This window comes from Nansenia antarctica, assembly GCF_963989245.1.
Source record: "Nansenia antarctica genome assembly, chromosome: 3".
Taxonomy (NCBI): Eukaryota; Metazoa; Chordata; class Actinopteri; order Argentiniformes; family Microstomatidae; genus Nansenia; species Nansenia antarctica.
In genome coordinates this window covers 16,475,768-16,501,954 of record NC_137688.1, presented here as the reverse complement: position 1 = coordinate 16,501,954, position 26,187 = coordinate 16,475,768, and the positions used below count along the sequence as shown (strand labels likewise).

The 26,187-nt window shown below is 47.6% G+C and overlaps 1 protein-coding gene across 1 annotated transcript; it reads right to left on the bottom strand.

The window, feature by feature from the left end:
• Window positions 1-176: 176 nt before the first annotated feature.
• Window positions 177-23,382, bottom strand: tbc1d9b (TBC1 domain family member 9b). The gene is made up of 21 exons (XM_080526679.1): window positions 23,186-23,382; window positions 19,487-19,597; window positions 18,036-18,154; window positions 17,426-17,654; window positions 16,198-16,456; window positions 15,318-15,525; window positions 14,751-14,927; window positions 14,151-14,315; window positions 13,792-13,942; window positions 10,764-10,978; window positions 9,288-9,405; window positions 8,757-9,042; window positions 8,135-8,264; window positions 7,821-7,919; window positions 7,654-7,722; window positions 7,149-7,389; window positions 6,630-6,695; window positions 6,043-6,114; window positions 4,586-4,645; window positions 4,249-4,346; window positions 177-3,785 (listed from the first exon to the last, which is right to left on the bottom strand). The coding sequence occupies exons 1-21, from the start codon at window positions 23,301-23,303 to the stop codon at window positions 3,138-3,140; spliced, it is 3,639 nt and encodes a 1,212-aa protein (XP_080382805.1). The 5' UTR covers window positions 23,304-23,382; the 3' UTR covers window positions 177-3,137.
• Between the last annotated feature and the right edge of the window lie 2,805 nt (window positions 23,383-26,187).

The following is a 26,187-nucleotide window of genomic DNA, read 5'->3' as shown; positions in this document are numbered from 1 at the left end:
CCAAAATCCTGCGGTTTCTACACTTATTGGTCTGGTAACGGAAAATTACATAACATGTGAAAAGACTAGTGACTAGTGTGTTTAATGCTCGTTGTCTTTACCAGATCAGCCAGGCAGTCAAAGCGGCACTACGAAATAAACCCACAGAGCACATCGATTCATTCAGTATTTGTATTTATTACACCATATAGTACAGTACTGATCCATAACAATTTAAAAAGCAAGTTTGTGAATAAATAAATGTGTTACATGGATAGAGTGAGGAGGACAGTATGGCGATCTCCTAGAACCACAGAGATCCATTCCAAAAACGCTTTTTTCACATTCAGAAAGTAGTCTGCAAAGTAAACAAGTAGAATTAGTAACAATTTTATTAGCATTAGTCATCGTTAGATATAAGAAACGTACGCGGGTGCGAAGCCAAGAATATACAAAGGGTGCGACAGACTTCCAAGTGCCAACGTTAGCTAGCTAAATACAATTTGAATAAACTGGGACTTTGGTGGTCTCAACCAAAAATAATACTGTGATAAATTCAACTTGGGTAGAAAACTATCATTTCACAAAGTGCTGATATACTTGGTATTGTTTTCTTCTTCTGTAATACTGAAATTAAGCTACTCGAGTTAACCCCAGTTTCAATAACATGTAGAATTTCGACTTGAGTCCCATTCAACAGGGAAACCTTTGGGCGTACTAATGTTGGACACTGCTTGGTGAAGCAGAAGGACAGACTACTGTCAAAATGGTGTGGTCTGGTCTACAGGGCCCAGTTGTTCAAAAACGTTTAATCTGGATCAGAATGAGTTTTACACACTACGGAGTTCAGCTAAAGCTCGGCTCTGTAGTGTGAATACGGGTTTAGTGTCACTGGATCAGTCACTAAGATCGTATTAGACAGCGCCAGCGCCTTCATCCACCTGATCTGTCTCAGTCAGCGTTTTTTTTTTTGCTTACACCCTTCTGGGACGTTCAGATCTGTAAAAACGGTCACGATAGGAGCTACGGGCTGTTCACTAACCAGCCATGTGAAAACTGATGATTATGACTGTAGATCAAAGGTATCCTGAGGCAAAATACCTCTGTGTTTATGACCAACGTGCTCTGAAAGGTAAAAACCGGCAAGGATGAGAAGTTACGTTGCGTTCAAGCGCTGCTCTGAAATGGGGAAACTTGGACATTTCTCTGCAACTCGTGTTACTGACATTCCCACTCACTCTGAGCTTTCTCTGATTCAACCATTAGGAAACTGGATGCGAAATCCAAATCTAAATCCTGGTTTGAAGCTCAGAGTTTCAGAAGAGCACTTGAACACACCATTACTAAAAAGCACTGTAGTATGATTTTTTTTATGAAGCACATTTCGGTTATGAAGAGGTTGTGAATAATTAATACATGATAGTAACACTGTATTTCGCCTTCACATAAACATGAGGCTGATCTGAGGCTATATCATATCGGTATCAAGAAACAGAATCTCATACATTTAAAGCTCTCAATAATAGCAACATGATTTTCTTGCAATAATGTACAGCTCGTTATGACAGTTATTGAGGAGGCAATAGAACGGAACGCATTACATGAGTTTTAGCAGGCGTTTATAAATTGAAATGACATTGGAATCAGTAACAAAACCAAAAAAACATTCCCGGCTTTCGACAAACCTGCTGGGGACTCTTACTGACGGCTGACTGACCACAGGCGGAGGACGTGGATGAGACAGACTCACGGTCATGTGATCTAACGGTGAAAACCAAGCCATGACGGCTGTCAGTCACGCATGTTCAATAAACTGGCTGAATCTGCCCGCTGAGTGTCTACTCGGTCTAGGGGAAAATAGAGGCCTTGTCTGATATGAAAGTCTTATTGAAAAAGGGCGTAAGATGAAAGAAAAGCCGTTCAGAATTGAGATCGGCCAAGGGACAAACAGTTGCAGGGCTTCACCCCTCGAGAATGAGCTAAAGTCAAGCCCATGTTACACCATGTTGAGCTGACCAATAGGAGCACAGGCTCGGAGGTAGTTTCAATAACTAGTAGTCATAACTGACTAACTGCTGAAATGGGATTTAAAGTATACTGACCAAGGAAGCTAGCCCGCTCCTTTAACGTTCTCCTTTCAGAGAGCCAAACCAAAACAAGCTCGTTTCATATTCAAACATCTAGTTCAGTGTTTTGTGAAGTCTCTTTTTAAGGCAAGGCTTTCTTTCTTTAGTTTTGAGACTGTTGTGGACTTTCGCACACACATATATAATATATATATATATATAAGGCTTTCATCAACTGCTTAGATTGTGGCCTGCAGGGTTCTTGACAGAAAGGGCACACTGGATAGATCACGTCTTGGCCTCCGTTTGCTTGAGCAAATAGTGCTGAACTGAGCAAAAAAAATACCTAGAAACTCAGAAGACTCTAAAAAGCATGATTTTCATTATACCTTGTTTCGGACAACGTCTCAGAGAAAAACTATGATTATTCATCTAGAGGTTCAGTTGACAGTTTGAAAATGTACTGTACATTAGACAAACTGTAGTAGCAGTATTCAAACCTCCCACTGGACTATGTCTCATCCCATCTATTAGAGATATTACGGTACGGAACACGCGTCTGCGTGTTCCGGAACTCCTGCATCAACATTCTTCTACCCAACATCCTGACTGGGGAACAGCGATGACACTTCTACACCACTAGGTGGCTTTTAACCCGAAGTAGGAAGTGTTAGGCAGACTCGGTAGGCTTCTTCCTTCTGTGGGTGTGTTGTTTAGATGGATATATTTCCTGTAGATACATCTGATTTGGTAAAACAACAACAACAACAACAACATGTACACAGACAGAGGGTCAGAGCTCCCTGTGACCGATGCAAGCCCTGACCGTGACTCAAGACAACGGGTCGACAGACAAGCGCCCCCTTCAGGGCGAGAAGAGAAGTGACGGGGGGACTCGGTTCTGTTCAGGTGAATGACAGGGCGTCTAGATGTTTCTGGATGGTTCCAGGACCAGGTGAGGTGGGTGGGGGGGGTTCTAGAATGTACATGGTTCCGGAATCCTCTCTCTCTTTCTCTCTCTCTCTCTCTCTCTCTCTCTCTCTCTCTCTCTCTCTCTCTCTCTCTCTCTCTCTCTCTCTCTCTCTCTCTCTCTCAGCCGGAGAGCTGAGCCAGCTCGTGGTCACTGGACGAACTCACCTGCCTCTCCACACCTCTCTGGGCCTTGCAGGCGGCCATCTTGGCCCTAAAGTCCCCCTTCTGCTCAAAGTAGTCCACCAGCGGCGGCTCCGTGAGCAGCGAGGCCAGCACCTGCTCGAAGGTGATCGACCAATCCCCGTCCACAACGCTGCCCCGCCTCTGGTCCCCACCGCAGCCAATCAGGACGGTGTCGTCGGCGATGTCCTCGCACGGCAGCGACCCGGTGCTCACCATGGAGTAGGACGAGACGGACGTGTCGTCCTTCACCTCTTCGTCCGACGCCTGCTGGGGCGGCGTCTCCAGCTGGGCCTCCGCCAGGGCCTTGCAGACCTGGGACTGTCCTGAGCCGCCCTCCCCGTTGGAGTCCTCCTTGTCGTGCTGGGGCGGCTCGGCGGCGGGGGATCCTCCGGAGGCGGCGGTGGAGGAAGGGGCGCCGTTGGTGTCGGTTGGTTTCTTGGCGCCGTTGTTGGTGAACTTCTTGCCCACCTCGCCGATGCGCAGCAGCAGGCTGGCTACCGTGGCGATGGCGTGGTACAGCTGCTGCTCCCGGGGGTCCTCGCTGAACATGTTGTACAGGGTCTTACACAGCTCTATGAACTGCTCCTGTAGAGGGACACGGAGACACACGGAGACACACACACACACACACACACACACACACACAGAGGTGAACATGTTGTACAGGGTCTTACACAGCTCTATGAACTGCTCCTGTAGAGAGACACACACACACACACACACACACACACACACAATGAAGATTGTCCCATTGCAAGTGAGATCTTAATCCTGGACTAGGCTTAAGGCCTAGTCTCAATCGTCCTGACTTCACCTGACAGTGACAACCGTACACAAACTCAGAAAGGCCACGTTTGAGAGTCCCAACGTCCGGCCCACTTGTCCTCTACTTACCTGGTTCACCCTGTGGGGGTGGGGGTCTTTAACGTCTTACCTGGTTCACCCTGGGGGGGTGGGGGTATTTAATGTCTTACCTGGTTCACCCTGGGGGGGGGGTCTTTAATGTCTTACCTGGTTCACCCTGGGGGGAGGGTATTTAATGTCTTACCTGGTTCATCCTGGGCAGGTCTTTAATGGTCTCCTGCTTGGGCTCCTTCTCCTTGGCCCACATCCTCAAGTAGTACTTATAATCCTTCACCTTCTCCTCTGAAACACCAACAGGTAGAGATACTGGGTGTAACAGGGGCAATGTGAATGAGTAGTTGCGCCATCCAGCAGAGGGCAGTACAGCGTATATAATATATACAATATATATAAAATACTATGCTAAACAAGTAATAGCCTCTGTAATTGAAGGAGATACTAAATAAGCCGTTGTGATTGGAGGAGTGGGTGTGGCTAATACTACATAAGCCTCTGTGATTGGAGGAGTGGGTGTGACTCACCTTTCTTCTCCTCCGCATCTCCACTTCCTGAAGCATCACCGGCATCTTTCACCTCCTCTCCTGTGGAGAGAGAAATCATCATCACCAACACCATCATCATCAACATCATCATCATCATCATCATCACCACCACCACCACCGTCATCATCATCCTCACCAGCACCACCATCATAATCACCACCATCATAATCATCACCATCATCATCATCATCTAGTCACTACTCAGACACTCCCACACCAGTGTACCACAGTGGCTGGTGGAGCAGTGGGTGACTGGAGAGGGGGGGTGGAGGGGTGGAGGGCTCCAGTGTAAGGTGATGCAGTAGGTTAGTGTAGGAGGTTTGTGCTTGTAGTGTGAGAGAGATTAACTTAACACAGAGAATGAGAAGTTGGACAGTCAACTAACTAGCTAGCTAACTAACTAGCTAACTACAGTAAATAGTTAACTAACTAGCTAACTAAATAGTGAACTACAGTAGATAGTTAACTAACTAGCGAACTAGATAGTTAACCAACCGGCCAATAGACCATCTAGTTCGCTAGCTAGTTAGCTAACTAACCAACCAACTAGCTAGCTAACTAAACCACCGCGCCTCCCCGGACACACAGATACCACAGGTAGGATAAAGGTCAAGGGACGTGCCGTCATTCACACCAGAGTGACAGAGATGGGTGGGCTGTACCAAGTTGAGGAATGGCGGGGCACAGGGACAACAAAGAGCATGTTGATTAAGGGTCTCCTCAGGATGTATGGTACCCTCTGGAATCTGCTGCTATGGTGGTGTCAGAAACATGATGGATCTACTGTGACATTGGAAAGAGCACTCAAGATGGGTACACGAGAGAGAATAGGTGTGCGAGTGTGTGTGTGTGTGTGTGTGTGTCTGAGTATGTGTGTGTGCGAGTGTGTGTGTGTGTGTGTGTGTGTGTGTGTGTGTGTGTGCAGCTTCTAAGCCTGACTATCCCCAAGTGAGAGTGCTGCCACCACGATCTTGTTCATCAAAAGCTTCTTTGTGACACAGGAAGTCACAGAGAGACCAACCTGAGGTCACTTCCTGCACCAGGAAGTCCAGATCAGACAGGAAGGGAGATTCTGGAGCGGTGAAAGAGAAAAACGGAACAAGAGAAGGACGGAGCAGGAGACACAAAGATGAGATAGAGAGAGAGAGAGAGGGAGAGGGAGAGGGAGACATTAAGACAGTAAACAGGTGAGAAAGGAGGGAGGGAGACGTTGTCAGGCGGAAAATGAGAACAGTCATTCAGTCAATTATCATGTAGAAGGATTTGGTTTCCCATGCACACAAACATGCAAGGGATAGGACCGAGGAACGCACGCAAGCACGCACGCACGCACAACTGCATCAGAAACTCAACTGATATGTCATATCACATTTACATTGAGTGTAAACAAGAGAGGCTGTGTGTGTGTGTGTGTGTGTGTGTGTGTGTGTGTGTACCCTGTGGAGTGTCATCGTCAGTGAAGAACTGCGTGGCCTCAAGTGCTGACTCCGCCTCTTCAGGACACAACGCTGCAAGAGAAACAACAAGGGTGTAAACACACAGCACACACACACACACACGCACACGCACACACATCTCCCACAATAATCATGTCAAGAAACATCAGACCAAAACACTTGTCCTCAGTCACATGGTGTCCTTTGAAACAGCCACCACACAGAGTCTCTGGCACAGGAGTGTGTGTGTGAGAGTGTGTGAGTGTGTGTGTGTGTGAGTGTGAGTGTGTGTGTGTGTGTATGTGTGTGTGTGTGTGTGTATGTGTGTGTGTGTGTGTGTGTGTATGTGTGTGCGTGTGCGTGTGTGTGTGTGTGTGTGCTGACGGTTGCTGGCCTGCTTCCTTCCTTGTTTGCTGACGCTAACAACTCTGTTTCCGTGACAACAGTGAGCGTGAGGCCAATGCGTGAGAAGCCACAGATACTGAGTGTATTAGATGACTGTGTTGTATTCAAATGATGTCGGTGTTCCCTGACTGTGTTTAGATGATAGTTTGTGTTGTGTCAGACGGTGTAGAGTGTGTGTTCACCTGGCGGAAGATGGAGTTTGTACAGAAGCTTCAGTTTGTCTGTCATGTCCCCGTGGTACATCCCACCTGAAGAGCCAGATTACAGGTTAGAGATTAGAGATGACAGATTACAGGTTAGAGATTACAGGTTACAGTAGACTAAACCATCCAGCATGAACTGGTGGTCTGCAGTGGAAGCAGCAACATTAACCAATACTCATATATAACCATGGATTCCAGCCCTGAGACCACAAAAACTCAAGCGTGACACCTTGGAATGGAATGAGGAATGGTATCAAACACTTGGTGGTATTGAAATTCATCCAATGAAGAACGTTGATGGTCTCGGAGGGGATCGTGAGGAGAGGGGCCTGGATTATCCAAAAGAGATAAAGATCTATTCTAGGTTTTGCGAAACTACGAAGCTTCTGGGGAAACTCACCCCCATGTTATTTATGATAGCACCCCACAAAACCCCAGCCCCCACCACCACTCACTGAGGCCCGTGACCCCAGCCCTCCAGCCCCCACCACCACTCACTGAGGCCCGTAACGAACTCCTTGAAGTTGATGAGGCCGTCCTTGTTCTGGTCCAGGAGTCTGAAGAGGCGTGCGGCCAGCGTGGCGGTGTGCTGCCCGCAGAGCCAGGTGCCCAGGACGGCAAACAGCTGGCAGAACTGACCCAGGTCGATGCGGTACTGCTCCAGGTACGGCAGGCTCGGGTCATGGCGCTCCTCAGCCGTGGTGCTGGCGCCCCAGTAACAGCTCATGATGTGTTTGGCCTGCAGGGGGCGGTAGAGAAGGAGGGGAGGAGGGAGGGAGGAGGGTAGAGAAGAAGGGGGGCGGTAGGAAGGTGGGGGGGGGACAGAGTTAGCTAAATAGAATTTACTTACTCACGTAATGAAACTTGCATAAATCACCAATTCGAACGGTCGGTTGGATTGGATTAGACTGAAGGGCCTGGTTACACTATATAAACATGTTCAATGGAGATGTCCTATTCAAGGTGTGATTCAGGGATACCAGAGAAGAAGCGGCGTCCTGACCTTGAAGAGAACGTAGAGCTCTTCCAGCTCCTCGATGCTGAAGGCAGAGTCTGTCATGATGGCTCTCACCTGGGGAACACACACACACACACACACACACACACACAGTTATCCCTGGAAGACGGTTGACTTCCCACAGGGCCGACTTCCTTGACCTATGAACTCACCACACTCCTCTTAGCCGTGTCCTCCAGTGATTGGATGACCTTTAACCTCTGTTTGAACCTCATCTGCTCGATGACGTCGGCACGCAGACTACCAAACTTCTGTTCAGACGCACACACACACATAGACAGACAGGCAGACACAGACAGGCAGACACAGAGAGGGAGACACAGAGAGAGTCTGTTATTTTGGCAGTTACTTTATGGATTTTGAGGAAACTTCTAATTGATTGTTTAAACAGCCAATGGGCTTGTGGGATGGAGGGAGGAGCCCTGTTGAAACAGCCAATGGGCTTGCAGTATGAGGGAGTCCTGACCTCATAGGAGGACCTGATGAGTTCAAACACGTCGACCTGAGGCGGGGGCTCGTCGCCGCTGGTCAGCAGGGCGTGGAGGTGGGGGATGGGCGCAGCCACCGTCTGCTTGTTCACCACGTTGTCCAGGTACCTGAGGGAGGGAGGGGGAGGGGGGGCAGCATAACATTCAGTTCCCTAACATGAACCCTAGTAAATGGTTGCAGTTGATAGTCCATAGCAGTTGATAGTCTACAGATGATCAAACTACCAACAAATGTATTTAGTGGAACACAGAAGATAGTGGAACTCTCTCCCCTCCCCTGTCTTAATATGGTCATGTCCTCTAACTCACCTCCCTAATATGGTCATGTCCTCTAACTAACCGCCCTAATATGGGCATGGCCTCTATAACTCACCACCCTAATATGGTCAATGCCTCTAACTCACCGCCCTAATATGGTCATGGCCTCTATAACTCACCGCCCTAATATGGTCATGGCCTCTATAACTCACCGCCTTAATATGGTCATGGCCTCTATAACTCACCGCCCTAATATGGTCATGTCCTCTAGCTCACCACCCTAATATGGTCATGGCCTCTATAAATCGCCCCCCTAATATGGTCATGGCCTCTATAACTCACCGCCCTAATATGGTCATGGCCTCTCCCTCGTCGGTGCAGCTCAGCAGGGCATCCATGTTGGCGTGCAGCACGGCCAGCGCCACCTGGAAGACGACCTTGATGCCCTCGTAGAAGAAGCAGTCGACCAGCAGCACGGCGCTGTCGAAGGGCATGACGCTGAGGAACAGTGTGAGGAACCAGGACAGGGAGATGGTGGAGATCACGCCCAGCTCCTGCATGTGTTCATACAGCAGGGGGAGACACTCGCGCGTCAGCTCCTCGAACACACCCTGGTCCACTAGAGCTCCTGAGGGGGAGGGAGGACACACACACACACCATAATAAGAATAAGAAGAATAAGAATAAGAATAATAATGTAATAATAATAACAATATCTGCCCTTTAGCTGAGGCTTTTATCCAAAGTGGTCCACACAGACTCAGACTCTCGCACACTCACATGGTCCACAGACACAGACACACACACAGACACAGACACACAGACACACACACAGACACAGACACACACACAGACACAGACACACACACACACCTACGACCCTGGTGTTGTAGTAGTCAGGCAGCATCCTCTCACATAGAGCCACCAGCAGCCAGAAGGCCTCCTCTTCAGTACAGTACAACAGTAACACTGACGTCACAATATTCATCGCCTGGAGGGGCGGGGGTAGGGGGGCAGACAGGGGGAGAGACAGGTGGGGGAGGGGGGGCAGGGAGGGAGAGAGGTAGAGACAGAGTGAGAGAGAAACAGATAGATGGGTAGAAAGAGAGAGAGAAAGAGACAGATAGATAGGCAAAAAGAGAGAGAGAGGGAGAGAGAGAGAGAAAGATAGATAGACAGAAAGAGAGATAGAGAGATAGATAGATAGATAAGAGTGAAGGTGACAGGGACAGAGATAGGTAAGGGGAGAAAAAGAAAGAGGGAGAGAGAGAAAGAAAGAGAGAGATTTTTATAATGACACCATTACTCTGTTCTAATGTTCCACAAACACCTCATCATAACAACCTCTGTCAGCTGGGAATAAGGTGTGTACCTAGCAGCACCCTATACCCGGGTATGAACTAGGGATGCACCGAAATGAAAATTCTTGGCCGAGGCCGAAGCCGAATTTAAGGAAACACTTGGCCGAATACCGAATACCGAATGTGTATCGGCAGTTTTTTATTTTATCATTGCATAAACTAAATACATTTTGCTTTTTATTCATGCTTCTCAAAGAAAGAAATTGAGATTGAAAAAAAATAACTTTTATTGAACATTCCAGCAGACATCAGTCTATACCAACAAAGCACAATAAATAAAATAAATCAGTCAAATTAAATGTTTTTGTTTTCCCTGAATAGCTGCTGAAAGAAAATCTTTCATCAATGTAGGCCGAAGCTTTATTCATGACTTGTGTTAACAAGAATGATGTGCCATGATAATATTATTACAAAATACTTTGGAAGATTGCAAGTTAACTAATTAGGTGAACTCTCTTTAAAGAGATGCTACAGGATTTTGATAATTCTGTATGTTGTGGCTTAAGTATTGATGTCCGTATGGTTCAATGACATAGTGTTACGGCTGGGCCTTCACACACCCTCCCCCGCCCCCACAGCTCGAGCACAGCGTGCTCTCCGCCGCAGCTGAGGCTTGTCCCCGCTAATTAGATCTTCAGCCAAACCTGCACACCTGTCTCCACTCCCAATCAACCCTCTGTCTACATCTACCCTGGACTTCCCTTCACTCATCGTCAGTTCTTCCCTAAGAATGACCTGGCAAGTATCATCAAAACACGCCCACTATTCGGTGGTAAACATTCGGTGTTTTCACACATTCGGCCGAATACCGAATGTGCTTTATTTTGCGATATTCGGCCGAATACATTCGGTGGCCGAATGTTCGGTGCATCCCTAGTATGAACTGTGTGTGTGTACCTGGTGGTACCCTATCTACCCTATACCCAGGTATGAACTGTATGTGTGTACCTGGCAGTACCCTATACCCAGATATGAACTGTGTGTGTACCTGGCAGTACCCTATACCCGGGTTGCGGTAGGCGTAGGCGGTGAGGACTCGGCGCAGCGCGGCGATGCCCATCTCGTTCTGGAAGGCGTGGTGCTCGGGCATGGAGCGGTGCAGGTCCCTCTCGATCTCCTCCGTGGCCAGGGTACAGCGGCCCATGGCCTGCTCCACCAGCTCCCCATACACCCCCGGGTGGGTGGCCATCTCGTTCTGGGCTCCTGGGGAGGGGGACGTTAACGGCAACGTAACATTAATGCTAACACGATACCGTTAGCTACCTATCTAGCTTCAACTGACATTTGGTAAATTAACCGATTTCAGAGCGTTCTATGACGTTGAAACCAGAGCGCTCTGAAACCAGACTAGATTTCCAGAGCATATTTACGAACACACTCTAAGTGTGTGTGTGTGTGTGTGTGTGTGTGATGATTCAGGGCAGATTCAGTCCATCATGTATTTATACGTCGTGCCATCACTGGCATTCTGACCCTGGGACATACTGTATAAAACTGTGTGGTGGGGCGGCCGTGGCTCAGGAGGGAGAGCCGGCATATAATGATCGCAAGGGCGGCGGTTCGATGCCCAACTGGCCAAGTGTCGAGGTGTCCTTGGGCAAGACACTGAACCCCAAATTGCTCCCAATGAGCGGGCCGGTGCCTTGCATGGTAGCTTACCACCATTGGTGTGTGAATGTGTGTGTGAATGGATGAATGAGAGGCCATTGTAAAGCGCTTTGGAGTAAGGCGCTATATAAGTGCGGGTCAGAACGGCCGGAGAGTTCAGTCAATATCGGACTTGGTACCTGACCTCACTGAACAAACACCAGGTTGACACACAGTATCCATTGTACAAACACCAGCAACGTCTGGTTTACTGTCCACAGCCCAACACCAATGTGTGACTCAAACTAAATAATAATATTATAATAATAATAATAATAATAATAATAATAATAATAAACCATTAGCTAATGCTTTAATCCAAAGCAACTTACATTTTAATTTTTCAGTATATAGTACCAGCAAAATAGTCGCTCCTGTCCTTGACACCTGCTTTTGACGTGTTAGTGGTATAGTACACTAAGGCCAATGCACACGGCGTGCGATTTTGTCGCACGACAACATTCGATTCTCAATTCACACCACCGAAATCAGACCAGGCAGGCTGATTACTATAGGCTCTACCAATATTGCTTACCTTGCTTCCACAATTTCTACAAGATACAACTGGGCATATTGTGCCTACATGCTCGATTGTTATTATTATGTAATATAGGTGTCTTGTAATCCCATATGAGATGGGCCGTGTTGTTGACTTCGGTGGTGTGAATTGAGAATCGAATGTTGCCGTGCGACAATATCGCATCGCACGCCGTGTGCATTGTCTCATTCAAAACAATGGAATCGAATTCGCGGTGCGACAAAATCGCACGCTGTGTGCATTGGCCTTAAGGCACATGCCATATCATTGCAAGGTCCCTGGTTTGATTCTGGCCGTATATATCCTGCATGTCATCCCTGCTCTCTCTCTCTCTCTCTCTCTCTCTCTCTCATTATTCCTTCCTATCTCTACTGTCTCTATCTCATTAAAGCAGAAATGCCCTAAAACATATATAAAAACAAAAAAATGTTAGAAGCCTGCTGACGGGAGACTGTGGGAGGAGCACCATGTGTTACGAGAGCTCCTGCTAAGGTTGTCATGGTTACGTATGTCCTTCTGAGGTTGTCATGGTTACGTACGTCTTTCTGAGGTTGTTATGGTTACATAAATCCTATTGTCTCCTATTCCCCAGCTCCCTGGACTGACACAGGACACTGATGTCAGCTGATCCCACATGAGTCAGACAGGAATGGTGTGTGTGTGTGTGTGTGTGTGTGTGTGTGTGTGTGTGTGTGTGTGTGTGTGTGTGTGTGTCGGTTCAGGTCAATGACACGACACGTCAAGCTCTCCACCATGATGCATGACACCATGGCAACTGCCTTCGGGTCATGGGGTGAGAGCGTGCTTCTCTTATCTTAGGGAGAGAGAGAGAGAGAGAGAGAGGAGAGAGAGGGAGAGAGACAGAGAGAGAGAAAGAGAGGGAGAGAGAGAGAGAGAGAGAAGAGAGAGGAGAGAGAGGAGAGAGAGAGGGAGAGTGAGAGAGACAGAGAGAGGGAGAGTGAGAGAGACAGAGAGAGAGAGAGAGAGAGAGAGAATAGAGAGGAGAGAGAGAGGGAGAGTGAGAGAGAAAGGGAGAGAGGGAGAGAGAAGGAGAGAGAGGATGGAGAGAGAGAGAGGAGAGAGAGGGAGAGGGAGAGAGGAGGGAGAGAGAAGAGAGAGAGAAAGAGAGAGGAGGGAGAGAGAGAGAGAAGGAGAGAGAGATAGAGAGAGGAGAGAGAGAGGGAGAGAGAGAGGGAGAGAGAGAGGGAGAGGGAGAGAGAGAGGGAGAGGGAGAGAGAGAGGGAGAGAGAGAGGGAGAAAGAGAGGGAGAGAGAGCGCTTTGGCGTCTTTTTGGAGTCTTAGGATTACTTTGTACAGCTGCACAACTTCAAATCAGCTTCAATATTCTGCTGTTTGAACACATTCTGTATTCTCCTTTATCTTTACAATGTCTCACATTTGTCAAACTTTTATACTGGGCTCCTTTCCCAATAAAGTCTCTCATCCCTTCCAGCCCAAGCTATAGAATATTACTCACTACAGCTGACAGTTACGGAGACTGTAACCAGCTCTAGACGCTTCTTTCATGGCCATAAGAAGAACCAAAACCATTTGGAGAAGAGTGTTTTCTGAGTTCTGATGTGAGAGCTAACACACACTGACTCAACACACAGCAGTCACACACTGACTCAACGGCCCAAAGCAGAAGTGAGAAACTGAAGACCAGAACTGAGCTGAGCTGCACTGGGCTGAGCTGGGCTGGGCTGAGCTGGGCTGAACTGGCTGGGCTGAGCTGAGCTGGGCTGAGCTGGGCTGAGCTGGGCTGCACTGGGTGTAGATGCATTATTATGACGGGGATGACGACGATGATGATGATGAAGGTGTATAGTACCAGAAAACAGCAGCCACAGCTCTCCCCGGAGGCTCTCTGGGATGCCGTTCAGAACCAGCTCCCGGGTCTTAGAGGTCCGGTACATACACACGCCGCGGCCAAACTCAAAGAAGTGGATGTTCCACGACTCCTCCTTCATCTTCTCCTTCGTCTGAGGGGGACAGAGGGAGAAGGGGAGAGAAGGAGAGAGAGAGAGAGAGAGAGAGAGAGAGAGAGAGAGAGAGAGAGAGAGAAGGGGGGGGGGGGGGGAGAGAGAGAAGGAGAGAGGGACAGAGGGAGAGAGGGAGAGGATGTCAGACTTCCATACAGCATCAACAGATGACCATCAGAGGACCACCAGATGAGGTAGACTGACTGACCGCTTTGGGCCCCAGGTCCTCTGGGATATCCCTCTGGTAGATGCGCAGCAGGCCCTGGGTGGCCGTGGGCAGGCTGGGGGTGTAGTGCCGATGCTCCTCCCCCCCTCCAGCCTGGGCAGGGGAGGGGAGGCTGGGGGGGAGAGGGCTGCTGGGGCTGGAGGAGCCCTAGAGGGGTGGGGGGTATGGGGGGGGGGGAACAGTCATCATCAGTCTTCATCAGCTCTAACAGAACAGTTTGTTATCTCATTGTGTGCGAACATAATGGTGCATTCAGTTGCTCCTGGGAAAGAGGAGGTTTGGAAATTTTCTGACTGGGCAACTCGTGTGTTAGTTTGGGATCAACTCGTGTGTTAGTTTGGGATCAACTCGTGTGTTAGTTTGGGATCGCTGAGTTTCTCTACTGGTCGCCGACTCAGAATTAACCAATAGGGAGCTACATCTTGGTGGGAAGCTCAAGAGTTTCCAAACAGCACTTGAATGCACCATCATGGACTTACCGGTAGTCTAAACATTTACATCAATACCCACAGCCAAAACGCCCAAGACCAACCGCCTGGGCTTATCTGGCCCTCTGATTGGCTGGCTGCATGATGGACTCACCGACTGGCCACTCAGAGGCAGGCTGTCTGGGGTACGCTGCAGGAAGTCAGAGATGCGTTGAACCAGGAAGTCTCTGTCTTTGAGGTTAGCGAACAGGAAGGTCATCTTGTTCTTGGTACTGATGGAGACTGGGCAGGGCAGGACACTGCTGCTGTCTGCCTTCTCTACGATAGACACCTAGAGATGGACGGAGGGAGGGAGGGAGGGGGAGAGAGAGAGAGAGAGAGAGAGACAGAAGAAGACACAGAGAGAGAGAGAGAGAGGAAGACACACACAGAGAGAGAGAGACAGAGAGAGACAGAGACAGAGACAGAGACAGAGAGAGAGAGAGACAGAGACAGAGAGGAAGACACAGAGAGATAGAGAGAGAGCAGTAGAGAGAGAGAGAGTAAAGTAGCGCAGTAAAAGAGAGATAGAGAAAGGGGTCAGGAAAAGTGTAAATGTAGATGTACTGGGACACCTGGGAGTGCATGACAACACAATGTGTGTGTGTGTGTGTGTGTGTGTGTTTGTGTGTGTGTGTGTGTGTGTTCTGCCCCCCACCCCCCCTCCTCTCTACACACACACCTCTCTGAGGGGGATGATGAGCTGACAGAGGTCTTCCTCGCGGCTGGCGAAGCAGATGTAGTTGTTGGAGACAAACAGCTGACCCACGATGTGCATCTTGGCGAAGGGCGTCCAGAGGGTGCAGTCCGTGTGTCCGTCCAGACGCTCGTCCGGGGTCAGGCGGAACAGCCCCCGGTACCGCTCATTCTTAGCCCGCGCATCCAGGTCCCTGGATGAAGAGGGGGGAGGGGGAGAGCAAGAGGAAAGAGAGGGTGGGGGAAGGGAGATGGAGGAAGAGAAATAGGGAGAGAGATGTGGAGGGAGAGGGAGAGAGAGGGAGGAAGACAGAGAGGATGAGAAAGAAAGAAAGAAGGAAAGAGAGAGAGAGTGAGAGAGAGCAGTAGAGAGAGAGAGGGAGGAAGACAGAGAAAGGCAGAGAAAGAAAGAAGGAAAGAAGGAAAGAGAGAGAGAGAGAGAGATGAATAATGTGTTCGTTAGCAGGCAGGGTACAAAAGCCCCCAAAGGAGCATCACATGAGGGCCACAATATTCAGGTGACACTCTCTAAATATAGCAAATCATTAATTCAGATAAATATTACAGTATACGGAGGCGGAGAGAGAAAGAGGGAGAGGGAGAAAGAGAGAAAGAGAAAGAGAGAGGGAGAGAGGGAGGGGGAGAAAGAGAGAGGGAGGGGGAGAGGGAGAGAAAGAGAGAAAGAGAGAGGGAGAAAGAGAGAGAGAGGGAGAGAGAGAGGGAGGGGGAGAAAGGGAGAGGCAAAGAGAAAGAGAGAGAGAGAGACGGGAAGGGATAGAGAAAGAGAGAGAGAGAGAGCAACAGACAGAGACGGACAACGCGTTGGTTCGTTTCATCGACAGACTCCGCCCCCTCCCCCCCCACACCTCTTGAGGGCGGAGACGTTCTTGAGCGTCTTGCAGGCCTTGGGCAGCGTGCGGTCAGCGGCGAAGGCCTCGTTGTCCAGCAGCTGCCTCATGGCCATGTTGGCCAGCTGCTCCATCAGACGGAAGGTGTCGTTGATGTTGAGGAACATGGAGAAGTAGTGCTCTGTGTGGCGCGTGCTGACCCGCACGCTCTCAGGGAACACCAGGGTGGCGTTCTTCTCCAGCTGGGTCACCTCCGTCCACTGGACCACCAGAGTCACTGGGGGGGGGGGGGATAAAGAGAGAGAGAGAGAGAAAGAAAGAAAGAAAGAAAGAAAGAAAGAAAGAGGGGGGAAGGAAGAATTAGGAGGGTGGAGGAAGGGAGAGGAGGGAGAATGATGGGGGGGGGCAGAGAGGGAGGGGGGGGCCGGGTATGACAGAGGTGGAGGAGGGGACAGGGAAAAGAAGACGAGGCAGAGGAGAGAGAGAGAGAGAGAGAGAGAGAGAGAGAGAGAGAGAGAGAGAGAGAGAGAGAGAGAGAGAGAGAGAGAGAAAAGAGGAGAGAAAGAGAAAATAGTTCAGTGGAGGTTCATTCCATGAATAGCATTTTGCTGAAGCATTGGCAGCAGAACAGGGTGAATTAAGTTAGCAGAGGAATGTTAGTACTTGTGGGGTTGTTACTGTGACGTGAATTAAGTGGTGCTATTCACTCCAACTCAATCACATTAGTCTCACACTCCCTCTACGGTACAGCGCGCGCACACACACACACACACACACACACACACACACACACACACACACACACACAGCAACAACACTGTACACCTCCTCCTCTGGTTGGATCGGGGTGAGAGGATGTTAAATCATACTGCACTGTTGTTACTGTATATACTGTTTCAGATGTCTATTTTATTTGATTCTATTGTCACTTTATTTTGTTGTTGTTGTTGTTGTTTGTGGTGTGAGCTGCGGTAATGCCTTAATTTCCCCTCGGGGATCAATAAAGTATCTATCTATCTATCTATCTATCTATCTAACTATACAAGCCCCCATCCAACAGAAGACTACAATTGCTATGTATTTTATAATATCTATCTGTTGTCCCTTGTCTGTTTTTATTGTATTTTATTCTCCAATTTTGGAACCGTGACCTTGTACTGGAGTGCTATCTTGGCCAGGTCTCCCTCGAAAAAACAGATTGTAATCTCAAGGGACCTCATGGTTAAATAAAGGTAAAAAGACCCACCTTCTTTGCCCAGCAGGAAGGAGTAGAAGCAGAGGTGGTTGACGGAGAGGTAGGCCCAGCCCTGGCGGGGCACGCGGCCCTTCCAGTAGCTGCAGGAGTAATAGTTGACCAGCTTCTCCTCCTCCGGCATCCCAAACAGCTTCCTCATCTTCTGCTCCGCCTCCCGGAACTTCCCAGAGTCCTCGTCCTCCTGGGCCTGCTTGCTCTTGTTCTCCTCCGCGATGATGCCCTGGGAGGATGTAGTGTGTGTGTAGTGTGGGGAGTGTGTGTGTGTGTGTGTGTGTGTGTGTGTGTGTGTGTGTGTGTGCGCGTGCGTGCATGCGTGCGTGACAGAGAAAGTGTGTGTGTATGTGTGTGTGAGTGAGAGAAAGAGAGAGAGAGAGAGAGAGAGAGAGAGAGAAAGAGAGAGCGAGTGTGTGTGTGTGTGATAGTGAGAGAGTGTGTGAGTGTGTGTGTGAGTGTGTGTGTGTGTGTATGTGTGGGAGGGGGGGGGGGTAGAACATTAAATCATTTTTTTACTATAAGTACAAGGATAAGGAACATACAATACAAAACCCTTTCAGGGGTTAGACCGTGCCCTGCTGCGGTCCTGAGGTTTGACCGTGCCTACCGAGATCTTCCCCTTGACGAAGGTGGTGATGTCCTCGTCGTTGTCGAAGATGGAGAGGGTCTGGAGGAGGTTGGCCTCCAGCCATTCCCAGTGCTCTGTGATCTCCTTCCGGGAGGTCCCTGGAAGAAAACACATTATTGTAACGTCAGCGTTTAACGGGACAATGTTCTAGTCCAGTGCCTCCGTCAGGATCCTAGCAAAGGCACTTGGTGCCGAAATGTTGGTCCATTAACTCTTTCAGCGAGATATATTCTACAGTGCCACGGGTGACTTTATTCACAAAAATGCATAAATGATTATGCTTCATTTTGCAGCTAATCAAAGTAGTGTTGCTAGGTAAACACCACATAGAACACTTGGCACTCTAGGTGGGGAGTGTTCCGGAACTCTTTGGCAGTTGGCGATTTAAAACGATGCAATGGGAGCGACTCTCTTGACTACCTGCCTGTCCAGCGGCCGCTAGGCTACACCTCGCCCGGATGTGCATCTTCCCTCGTACCAGACGTGTTAAATATAGGAAGTAATTAAGTTAATCCTCTCAAACTGGGTCTAGGCCTCTAGAGGGTTGTTTAGTGGGGACATTTTCAATAGTCTAGTCAAATGACTTCCTCTACTTGGAATAAGTAAGAAGAGGGGGGTAGTGGTGGTCTAGTGGATAGTGAGTTGGACTTGGGATCGGAAGGTTGTGAGTTCAAATCCCGCCTGAAGCCACACCACTACTAGTGTGCCCTTGGGTAAGGCACTTAGCCCTCAGTTACTCCAGGGGGAATGTCCCTGTAATTCGTAATTGTAAGTCGCTTTGGATAAAAGCGTCTGCTAAATGGCAAAATTATTTAATTATTAGAAGAAATGGAGATGGTGAAGACAGGCTAAGACGGGCCCCTCTAGCTGCGAAGCGTGCCGTCAGAATGGAGTTTGTTTGAGTCGGTTGAATCTACTTCCGTTTCAAGCTGAAAAATCCCCATCAGGATATTTTTTCAAAGAGCTTATCTCAGCATTTTGTAACACAATGGCTTGCAGGTAAGTTTTCTTGTCCGATGAACTAGCATTTGTTCTTTCGTCTTTACTGTGAATTGTAATCTTTAGACTCTAAATCAGCTCATTGATTTTCAAGTTTTAACTTGATGGTCACCAGAACCAAACGCTAGCTAATCGGAAAAGAAATCACGCAAGAAACTGGGTGTGTTCGTAAATTCACTCTGAGAGCGTCTGAGCGCACGCGCATGTTCAGCGTCATAAAGGGGGTTTGATTGGACAAAAGGCATTCCATGAGTGCTGATCAGATTTCCAGAGCGAATTTACGAACGCAACCACTGTAAGCGTATGTGCAACACAATGCTTATATTAGTTATTATCCTGAGAGGGAAAAATGGATGGGTATTTTCCAGAATCCATTTTGACCTATCCCACTGGACCTCCCTATGGTGAGGTGTTAGGACATGTTGACCCACCACACGCGATGCTCCAGAACAGCTGGGAGTCTCCCGTCTGGTGCAGGATCCGGTATGGGGCCACTCTGGCACTGGAGTCCAGGACAACATCCAAGGTGCCCACCAACAAGCCTGCACAGAAAACAACATCTATCATGATTCTGAGCAGTCCACTGACGCACGGTAATATTCAACTGTAGGTCTCTTACACACCATACTCTTATACACTTCTGGTTGGATGCTAAACTGCATTTCATTGTCTGGTACTCTGTAATGACAATAAAGTTGAACCTAATCTTACAACTTGAAATAGGCCTAGTCGTATTTAAGAATCTCGACAATGATTCAATGGCTGTTCTGTTATGGTCAGGACTGTGATGATCTGGAGGAGCTGTGACCTCATAAGGACGACCTTTAACCCTTTACCCTCAGTAAACAGAGGTAATATAAGGCTAAAATAGTAGAGGAATAGAGACACGCACACGCACACGCGCACGCACCATTGGTATATTTTACTGTCTGCACATGACTAGTTAATGTGTTGTGTAAACCCTCACACAGGCAGTATAATGCTGAGCAGGACATCGGCCTCGATGTAGGCTAATCATAAAGGTGCATAGGAATATAAGAGAAGGTGTAGCCTATATCCAAGGCACTAGTACAGCCCAATCCATATTATTCTCCATTGAAATATGTCATCACTGGGCCAATAGATAATTTCTAACATGCAAAAGCACTTAAAAGCAGCATGAGTCTGGTGACTAAACACATGGTCTTCATAGAGGTGAGCTGTGGTGGCCCAGGGGTTAACAGAATAAGGGTCTGTCAGGGGGGAGGAGGTGACATCTGGCTCAGAAAGAAGCGTCAAACTGTCCTGCCGCCAATGAAAGGACACTTGTGTCACCTCCCCTGAGGATTAATGACCTGGGAATGTGGGAAACACGGTGACTGTTCAGATGGGAATAATTGGAAAATCTAGAATAAATGAATTAAAATCCACATTTTTGTGGTTTACGAGATGGAGAGTTAACTCATATATGGCATTTGCAGTCATTCCATAGTGATTCATATCAAATGCAACTTTATTTACATTTTGTACACAATGCGCTTCGCAGGAAAGTATAGTACTTAAAGGCAGAAAAGACAAGAAAGTTAAAACAGACATAAGAGGATATAGCTGCAGATATAGCTACAGGTTCAACCAGTGACAACATGTGAGGACCAGACTAAATCATGGAAAACTAAACCTATAATGTATTCTACAAAGAGTGGTATAAAGTGGTCCTCTGTGACTCAGTTGGTAGAGCATAGCAAGCTACATTTGTGGGTTTGATTCACACTGGGACCACTGCACTTTGGAGAAAAGCATCAGCGAAATCGCTTATATTATTATCATTGTTATTATCATTGTTATTATTATTATTAAAAAACTAATGAGATAAAACAATGGAGCAACTAAAACACCACAAAGACTACAACAAAACAGGAACAAAAATAGGGTTCCCACTGCTAGTATAAATACAAGACTAAAAGAAGGTCTATAAAACAGCCTTTAAAAGCATGGTTAAAAAGTAGCCTATGTCTAATGGGTTTCAAGGGTCTGTGGCAAGCTGTTCCAGAGGTTGGGAGCAGACACACTAATGCTGCCTCTCCGTGCTCTCGATCCTGGGGTTTGGATCAGATAAGAGGCCGGTGCTGGATGACCTGAGGGATCTACTGGGTCCATACCTTAGAAGCATGGCTGACAGCCATGTAGTGGGGTGCATGACCGTAGAGTGATTTATAAACTAATTAACAAATCTTCAAATCTGTTTTGGTAACCAGGTAACCAGATGAATTCTACAACTAACAGGTAGGCCTAACCAGTGCAGAGACTTTCAAACTGGTTTGATGTGTGCTCTTCGTCTGGTCTTGGCCAGGACTTGTGTTGCTGTGTTCTGTTTCTGTATAATTTGCAGACAGACGACCAATAGCTTTTTTGGTAGACCAGATAGGAGAACATCTTTTTGGTTTACATTTTAACCATTTAGTAGACACTTTTATCCAAAGCAATTTACAATTAGAGATTACAGGGACAGTCTCCCTGGAGTAACTTAGGGCTAAGTGCCTTGCTCAAGGGCACACTAGTGGTGGTGTTCCCAGATGGGACTTGAACTCATGACCTTCTGATCACCAATTCAACTCACTATCCACTAGGCCACATTACAGTACTCAAACCTGCTAGTATAAAGGTAAGCATTAGTCTATCAGTGTCAGCATGAGAGAGGAAAGGTTGCACCTTAGAAATGCTCCTTAAGTGATAAAAATGTTTTCGTAACATTCTCGACATGTGTTTCAAGAAGATCTGAGTTAAGGATGACACCTAGGTTTTTAGCTTGGTGTTAAGTGCTAGTGTCTTTAAGTATGCAGACGTACTTTAAGAACAACAGTTTCTCTCTTCCGGCTGTTGCGCCAATGACTAGTACCTCTGTCTTGGTTGAGCTGGAGAAAGTTCTGTGACATCTATACGTATGTGTATGTCTATGTATGTCCACAATGCATTTCATCAATGAATCAATCGAACTGAAATGGTTGGAACCAATGGTTGGAACCTGCAACCTTCTTTGGTGAAATGGTGAACCTGCAACCTTCTTTGGTGAAATGCATTGTGCTGGGTGTCAACAGAGAACTGTGATAATTCATCATATATTTCCTTATGACACCGCCAAGGGGCACCATGTACAGGCCGAAGAGTACAGGCCCTAAAATGGAACCTTGAGGGATTCCGCAAGTGATGTTTATCAGGTTTTCTTTTTCTTTTACGAGGTATAGTCACCAAGTGTAACACAATACTCCCAGCCAGAAGGTCATAAACAAGGACTGGAGCTGGACGAGAGAAGCCAGCCCACTTCTCAAATCTATCAATAAAGATACCATGGTCTAAACTCTAAAGTATCAAAAGTACCTGTAAGCCTGGAATAATGTAATAGCTAGAAGAACATCCTCAGAAAAACGTCAATTGTGACACCACTTTGTAGAGCATTTCTGTATCGACCACTGCAAACGAGTTCAAAGTGCTTCCCTGTGGTGAAGAAGAGGAGGAGGAGGAGGAGGAGGAGGAGAGGTTCACCACACCAGATGTTACATGCTGTAACATGTCATCAAACAACTCATCAGGTCTTGCCTGAGTGATACTCAACCTCATATATGTTGTCTAATGTTGCAAACTCCTCACATCTTGGCTGCATCGCGTCATGATGACAACGCATTCAAGTTCAATGTCTGTAGCATGAAAGGAAAGCGAATCCAACGTGCATTGTTGTGTTTTTTGGTCTTATGACCTGGGCCAGCAACGAATCCCCCAAAAACGGTCATCGCCTAGCTATATTTTGAGATGAGAAGTAGTCTAGGCTAGCTAGACTAAGAATGCACCGAATGTTTTGCACTCTAGACACAAATGCAATAAACATGACAGCTCAAGTGAGTTGCATGTTAGCTGGTGAGCTTAGCAGCAAGTCTTAGTCAGCCAAGTCCAACATGTTCTCCACGTCGACAGAAACAGAACCTGCTGCCCTGGCTTCATCAGACTCCTAGCCTGCTAACACACCGAGCTAACGTTAGCCGGCTAGCTCTGGTCGCTACACCCAGGCACTCCAGGTAAACGCAAGGCCGTGAGTAAATCACTTCTATTTCTGAGACATAAAAAAATAGCAAAAACGCATCATTAAACGGCATAGCTACCAGTGATGCCACCTCCTTTCCCGTGTCCCTTCCTCCGCTGGAGGATGAAGAAGGGGTTCGCCCTCTCGCTCACCCACAGTGCGTTGGCGAGCAAAACCTCCTCCGGCGCTATCCACATGTTGGGGAGGGTTAGGATAAACCTTCTCCCGAGGAATTAAACTACCTAACACTTGGATTATGTGATGGCGAAGCGTCAGATAAGATACTTTTACACGAGCCCGTTCTCCAGACGTATTGCCTGTTGTTGTTTTGAATTCATGTCCGTCAGTTTCAGCATCTGCAAGCTGTCACTTCCTCCTTGGACCCAACACTGCCCCCTAGAGGGGACGTAGTACCAAACACTGCCCCCTAGAGGGGACGTGGTACCAAACACTGCCCCCTAGAGGGGACGTGGTACCAAACACTGCCCCCTAGAGGGAACGTAGTATCAGTAGCATCTCAAATTACTCAGAGGAGTTTTTGAAGAGCGTATAAGACGTATTAGCACAGAGACAGAGAGGACACTTGAGCAGTATTGCTGTGACTGTGTGACTGATTAAACCAAGAGAGGTACATCTTCTGAGCAGTGATGATGAGGCACACAGTCACACAGTCAAGGCACATTTCAATGTGTACATTTACACGTTTTGCAGAATCTGGCACAAAATGCAGATGTTCACAATACTACCTTTGCACATACTGTATTATTGCACATTGCACATTACTTATTTATACATCTGTACATTACATTCTGTACATTAGCCACCTTAACTGTACATATCTCATAACAGTAGGCCTATATACCTCTAAACTAAGGAGGTACATGCATTACTACCATACATGCATTACTGTGCCTATCACTATTGTCATGTTTTTTTATATATATCATGTTCTTATATCTCTATTTGCACTTCTGGTTAGATGCTGAACTACATTTTGTTGTCTAGTAAATGACACTGCAATGACAATAAAGTTCAATCTAATCTAATCTAATGTCTGGGTTAGTTTGAACAAAGGAGTGGTGCCTGCATATAACGACATCATGGGTGATGTCACTGATGGGGATTTCTGCAAGAGTAATACTTTATCCTTTAAAAATTGTAGGCTGCCAATGTTAAATCACAATTGTCCATATTTACTTGCTCTTTGATCTTGTTAGAAAATAATTAACTAAATTATTATTGCAATAAAGAATGGAGATGAAATTAATCCAATTATTTTTTATTATGCATAATCACTGGTGATTATCATTCGGTTGTCATTCGGCATTTGAACAGGCTTGATATAACTTTGGAGGCTCTTCTCTTCATCCTGGTGAAGAGGGAAGTTTTAGTACTCTTCTCTGTTGGAGGAGAGGAGTCATCTTTGCCTGACTCAAGGGAGGGTTTGGCTGCAGCTGTGATGAGACTTGGACTGGAGCCAACAGAAAGGGCGTCCATCATTTGGTCTATCATCATCGACACGGTTTCATCATCGTCTGACTCGGTCTGATCAATCTGTATAGGATAGACCGTGCCCATAGAGGTGCCCTGTTTCCTCTGGGCTGGGAGACGACCAGAGACGGCCGTATCTCCATCACACCTCTCCGATGACGCCGGCTGCAGATTCCTAACCAAGTGGTGTACCGATTCCTCCGCAAAGATATGGAGGAGCTGTGAGGACATGCTCCTGGCTGCGACGTCTTGCTTCCGTCCCCATCGCAGGCTTGACAGAACCGAATCTGAGGCACTCCTACCTGCTGTCCACGTCAGGACATGCGGAGTGTCGCGGCTATCGCTAACAAGGTGGCTCACCTCCTCTGCGTATTCGCTGGTGAACTGGTGGAGGGTCCCAGTGGAGATCAGGCTCTCCACCTCCGCAGCAGCAGAGGGAAGTTCATCAGTCCCCGTTCTCTTGATACTTCTCAGCACCATCTTCCCGGCTATTGCTGCGGCAATTTTCCTGATTTTTTCCATCAGTGTACCTGGCAAAAAGTCTTTAATGGCAAGTTTTGAGTCCGGAATAACTGTACGCCTTATAATCGGCCATACAGGCTCTGGCGTCTCATCGGGGACAGGAGTGCCAGGCAAGGTGACCTCCCGTCCTGACCGTCTGGCCTTTAAGGAGCACCTTGAGTGGGAGGAGTCGGGGGAGTGGGGGGAGTCAGGGGAGGGATCTCCTGCCTTCAGGATGTCATTTTCAGTCTTTCCACCCCACTCTCCGAGGGTGATTGTCTCCAGCTTGGCGTCGACCTCCCTCATCATCTCCCCAGGGGTCTGGGAGCGCGAGTCTTCCTCTCCTGAACGTGACGTCACCGGGGAGGGCTCAGGTGAGCATCCGTCCTGAAGGGCCTCTGATATGACCCGATCAATCTGTCTGAGCACACACTCTACCATGGCAGCGGTCAGGTCAGGAGAGGAGCGTGAAGGAGAGGAGAGTGAACTCCTGGCCAGGGCCGTGAGAGACTGCTGCAGCCTGCTGTGGAGGCAGGTGAAGAGGCGGTCCTCTGAGACACCGTAGAGGAGTCCAGGTGAAGAGGCGGTCCTCTGAGACACCATAGAGCAGTCCAGGGGCTCTGTCTGCACCTCAGACTGAGGGGCTGGGCTCCTTAAAACATAACACAGAAACATCCTCACCGTTCAGACTTACATTTCTTAGATTGATTTATATGGTACGGGAGTGATAGATTCATAGAATTTGTTATTACTTATTACTTGGAAACTAATTTATAATGGTAACTGTAACTACCTTACCTTAATAACAACAACAACAACAACAACAACAACAACAACAACAGCAACAACAACAACAACAATCACTTGGTTGATGGGTAATTCATTGTAACAAATACTAACAAGTGGCAATTGTCATTTTCCAAGTTGGTTAAAACATGACCAAGTACCCGTTGTTACCAAGTAAATACAGAGTAAATACCAAGTCATTATAAGTGGCAGTAGGACTAAAATAACGCCTTACCAGACGTATACCAGTATAGAAGTCTTGTAGAACTTATGTATAGCATCTAAAACATGTAAATAGCTACA

Coding starts and splice junctions, on each gene's coding strand:
- tbc1d9b (XM_080526679.1), bottom strand. CDS start 23,303: ATGTGGATAGCGCCGGAGGAGGTTTTGCTCGCCAACGCACTGTGGGTG. Junction 7,920..8,134: donor TCATCAGGTCCTCCTATGAG/GTCAGGACTCCC, acceptor GCGTCTGAACAG/AAGTTTGGTAGTCTGCGTGC. Junction 7,723..7,820: donor ACACGGCTAAGAGGAGTGTG/GTGAGTTCATAG, acceptor TGTGTTCCCCAG/GTGAGAGCCATCATGACAGA.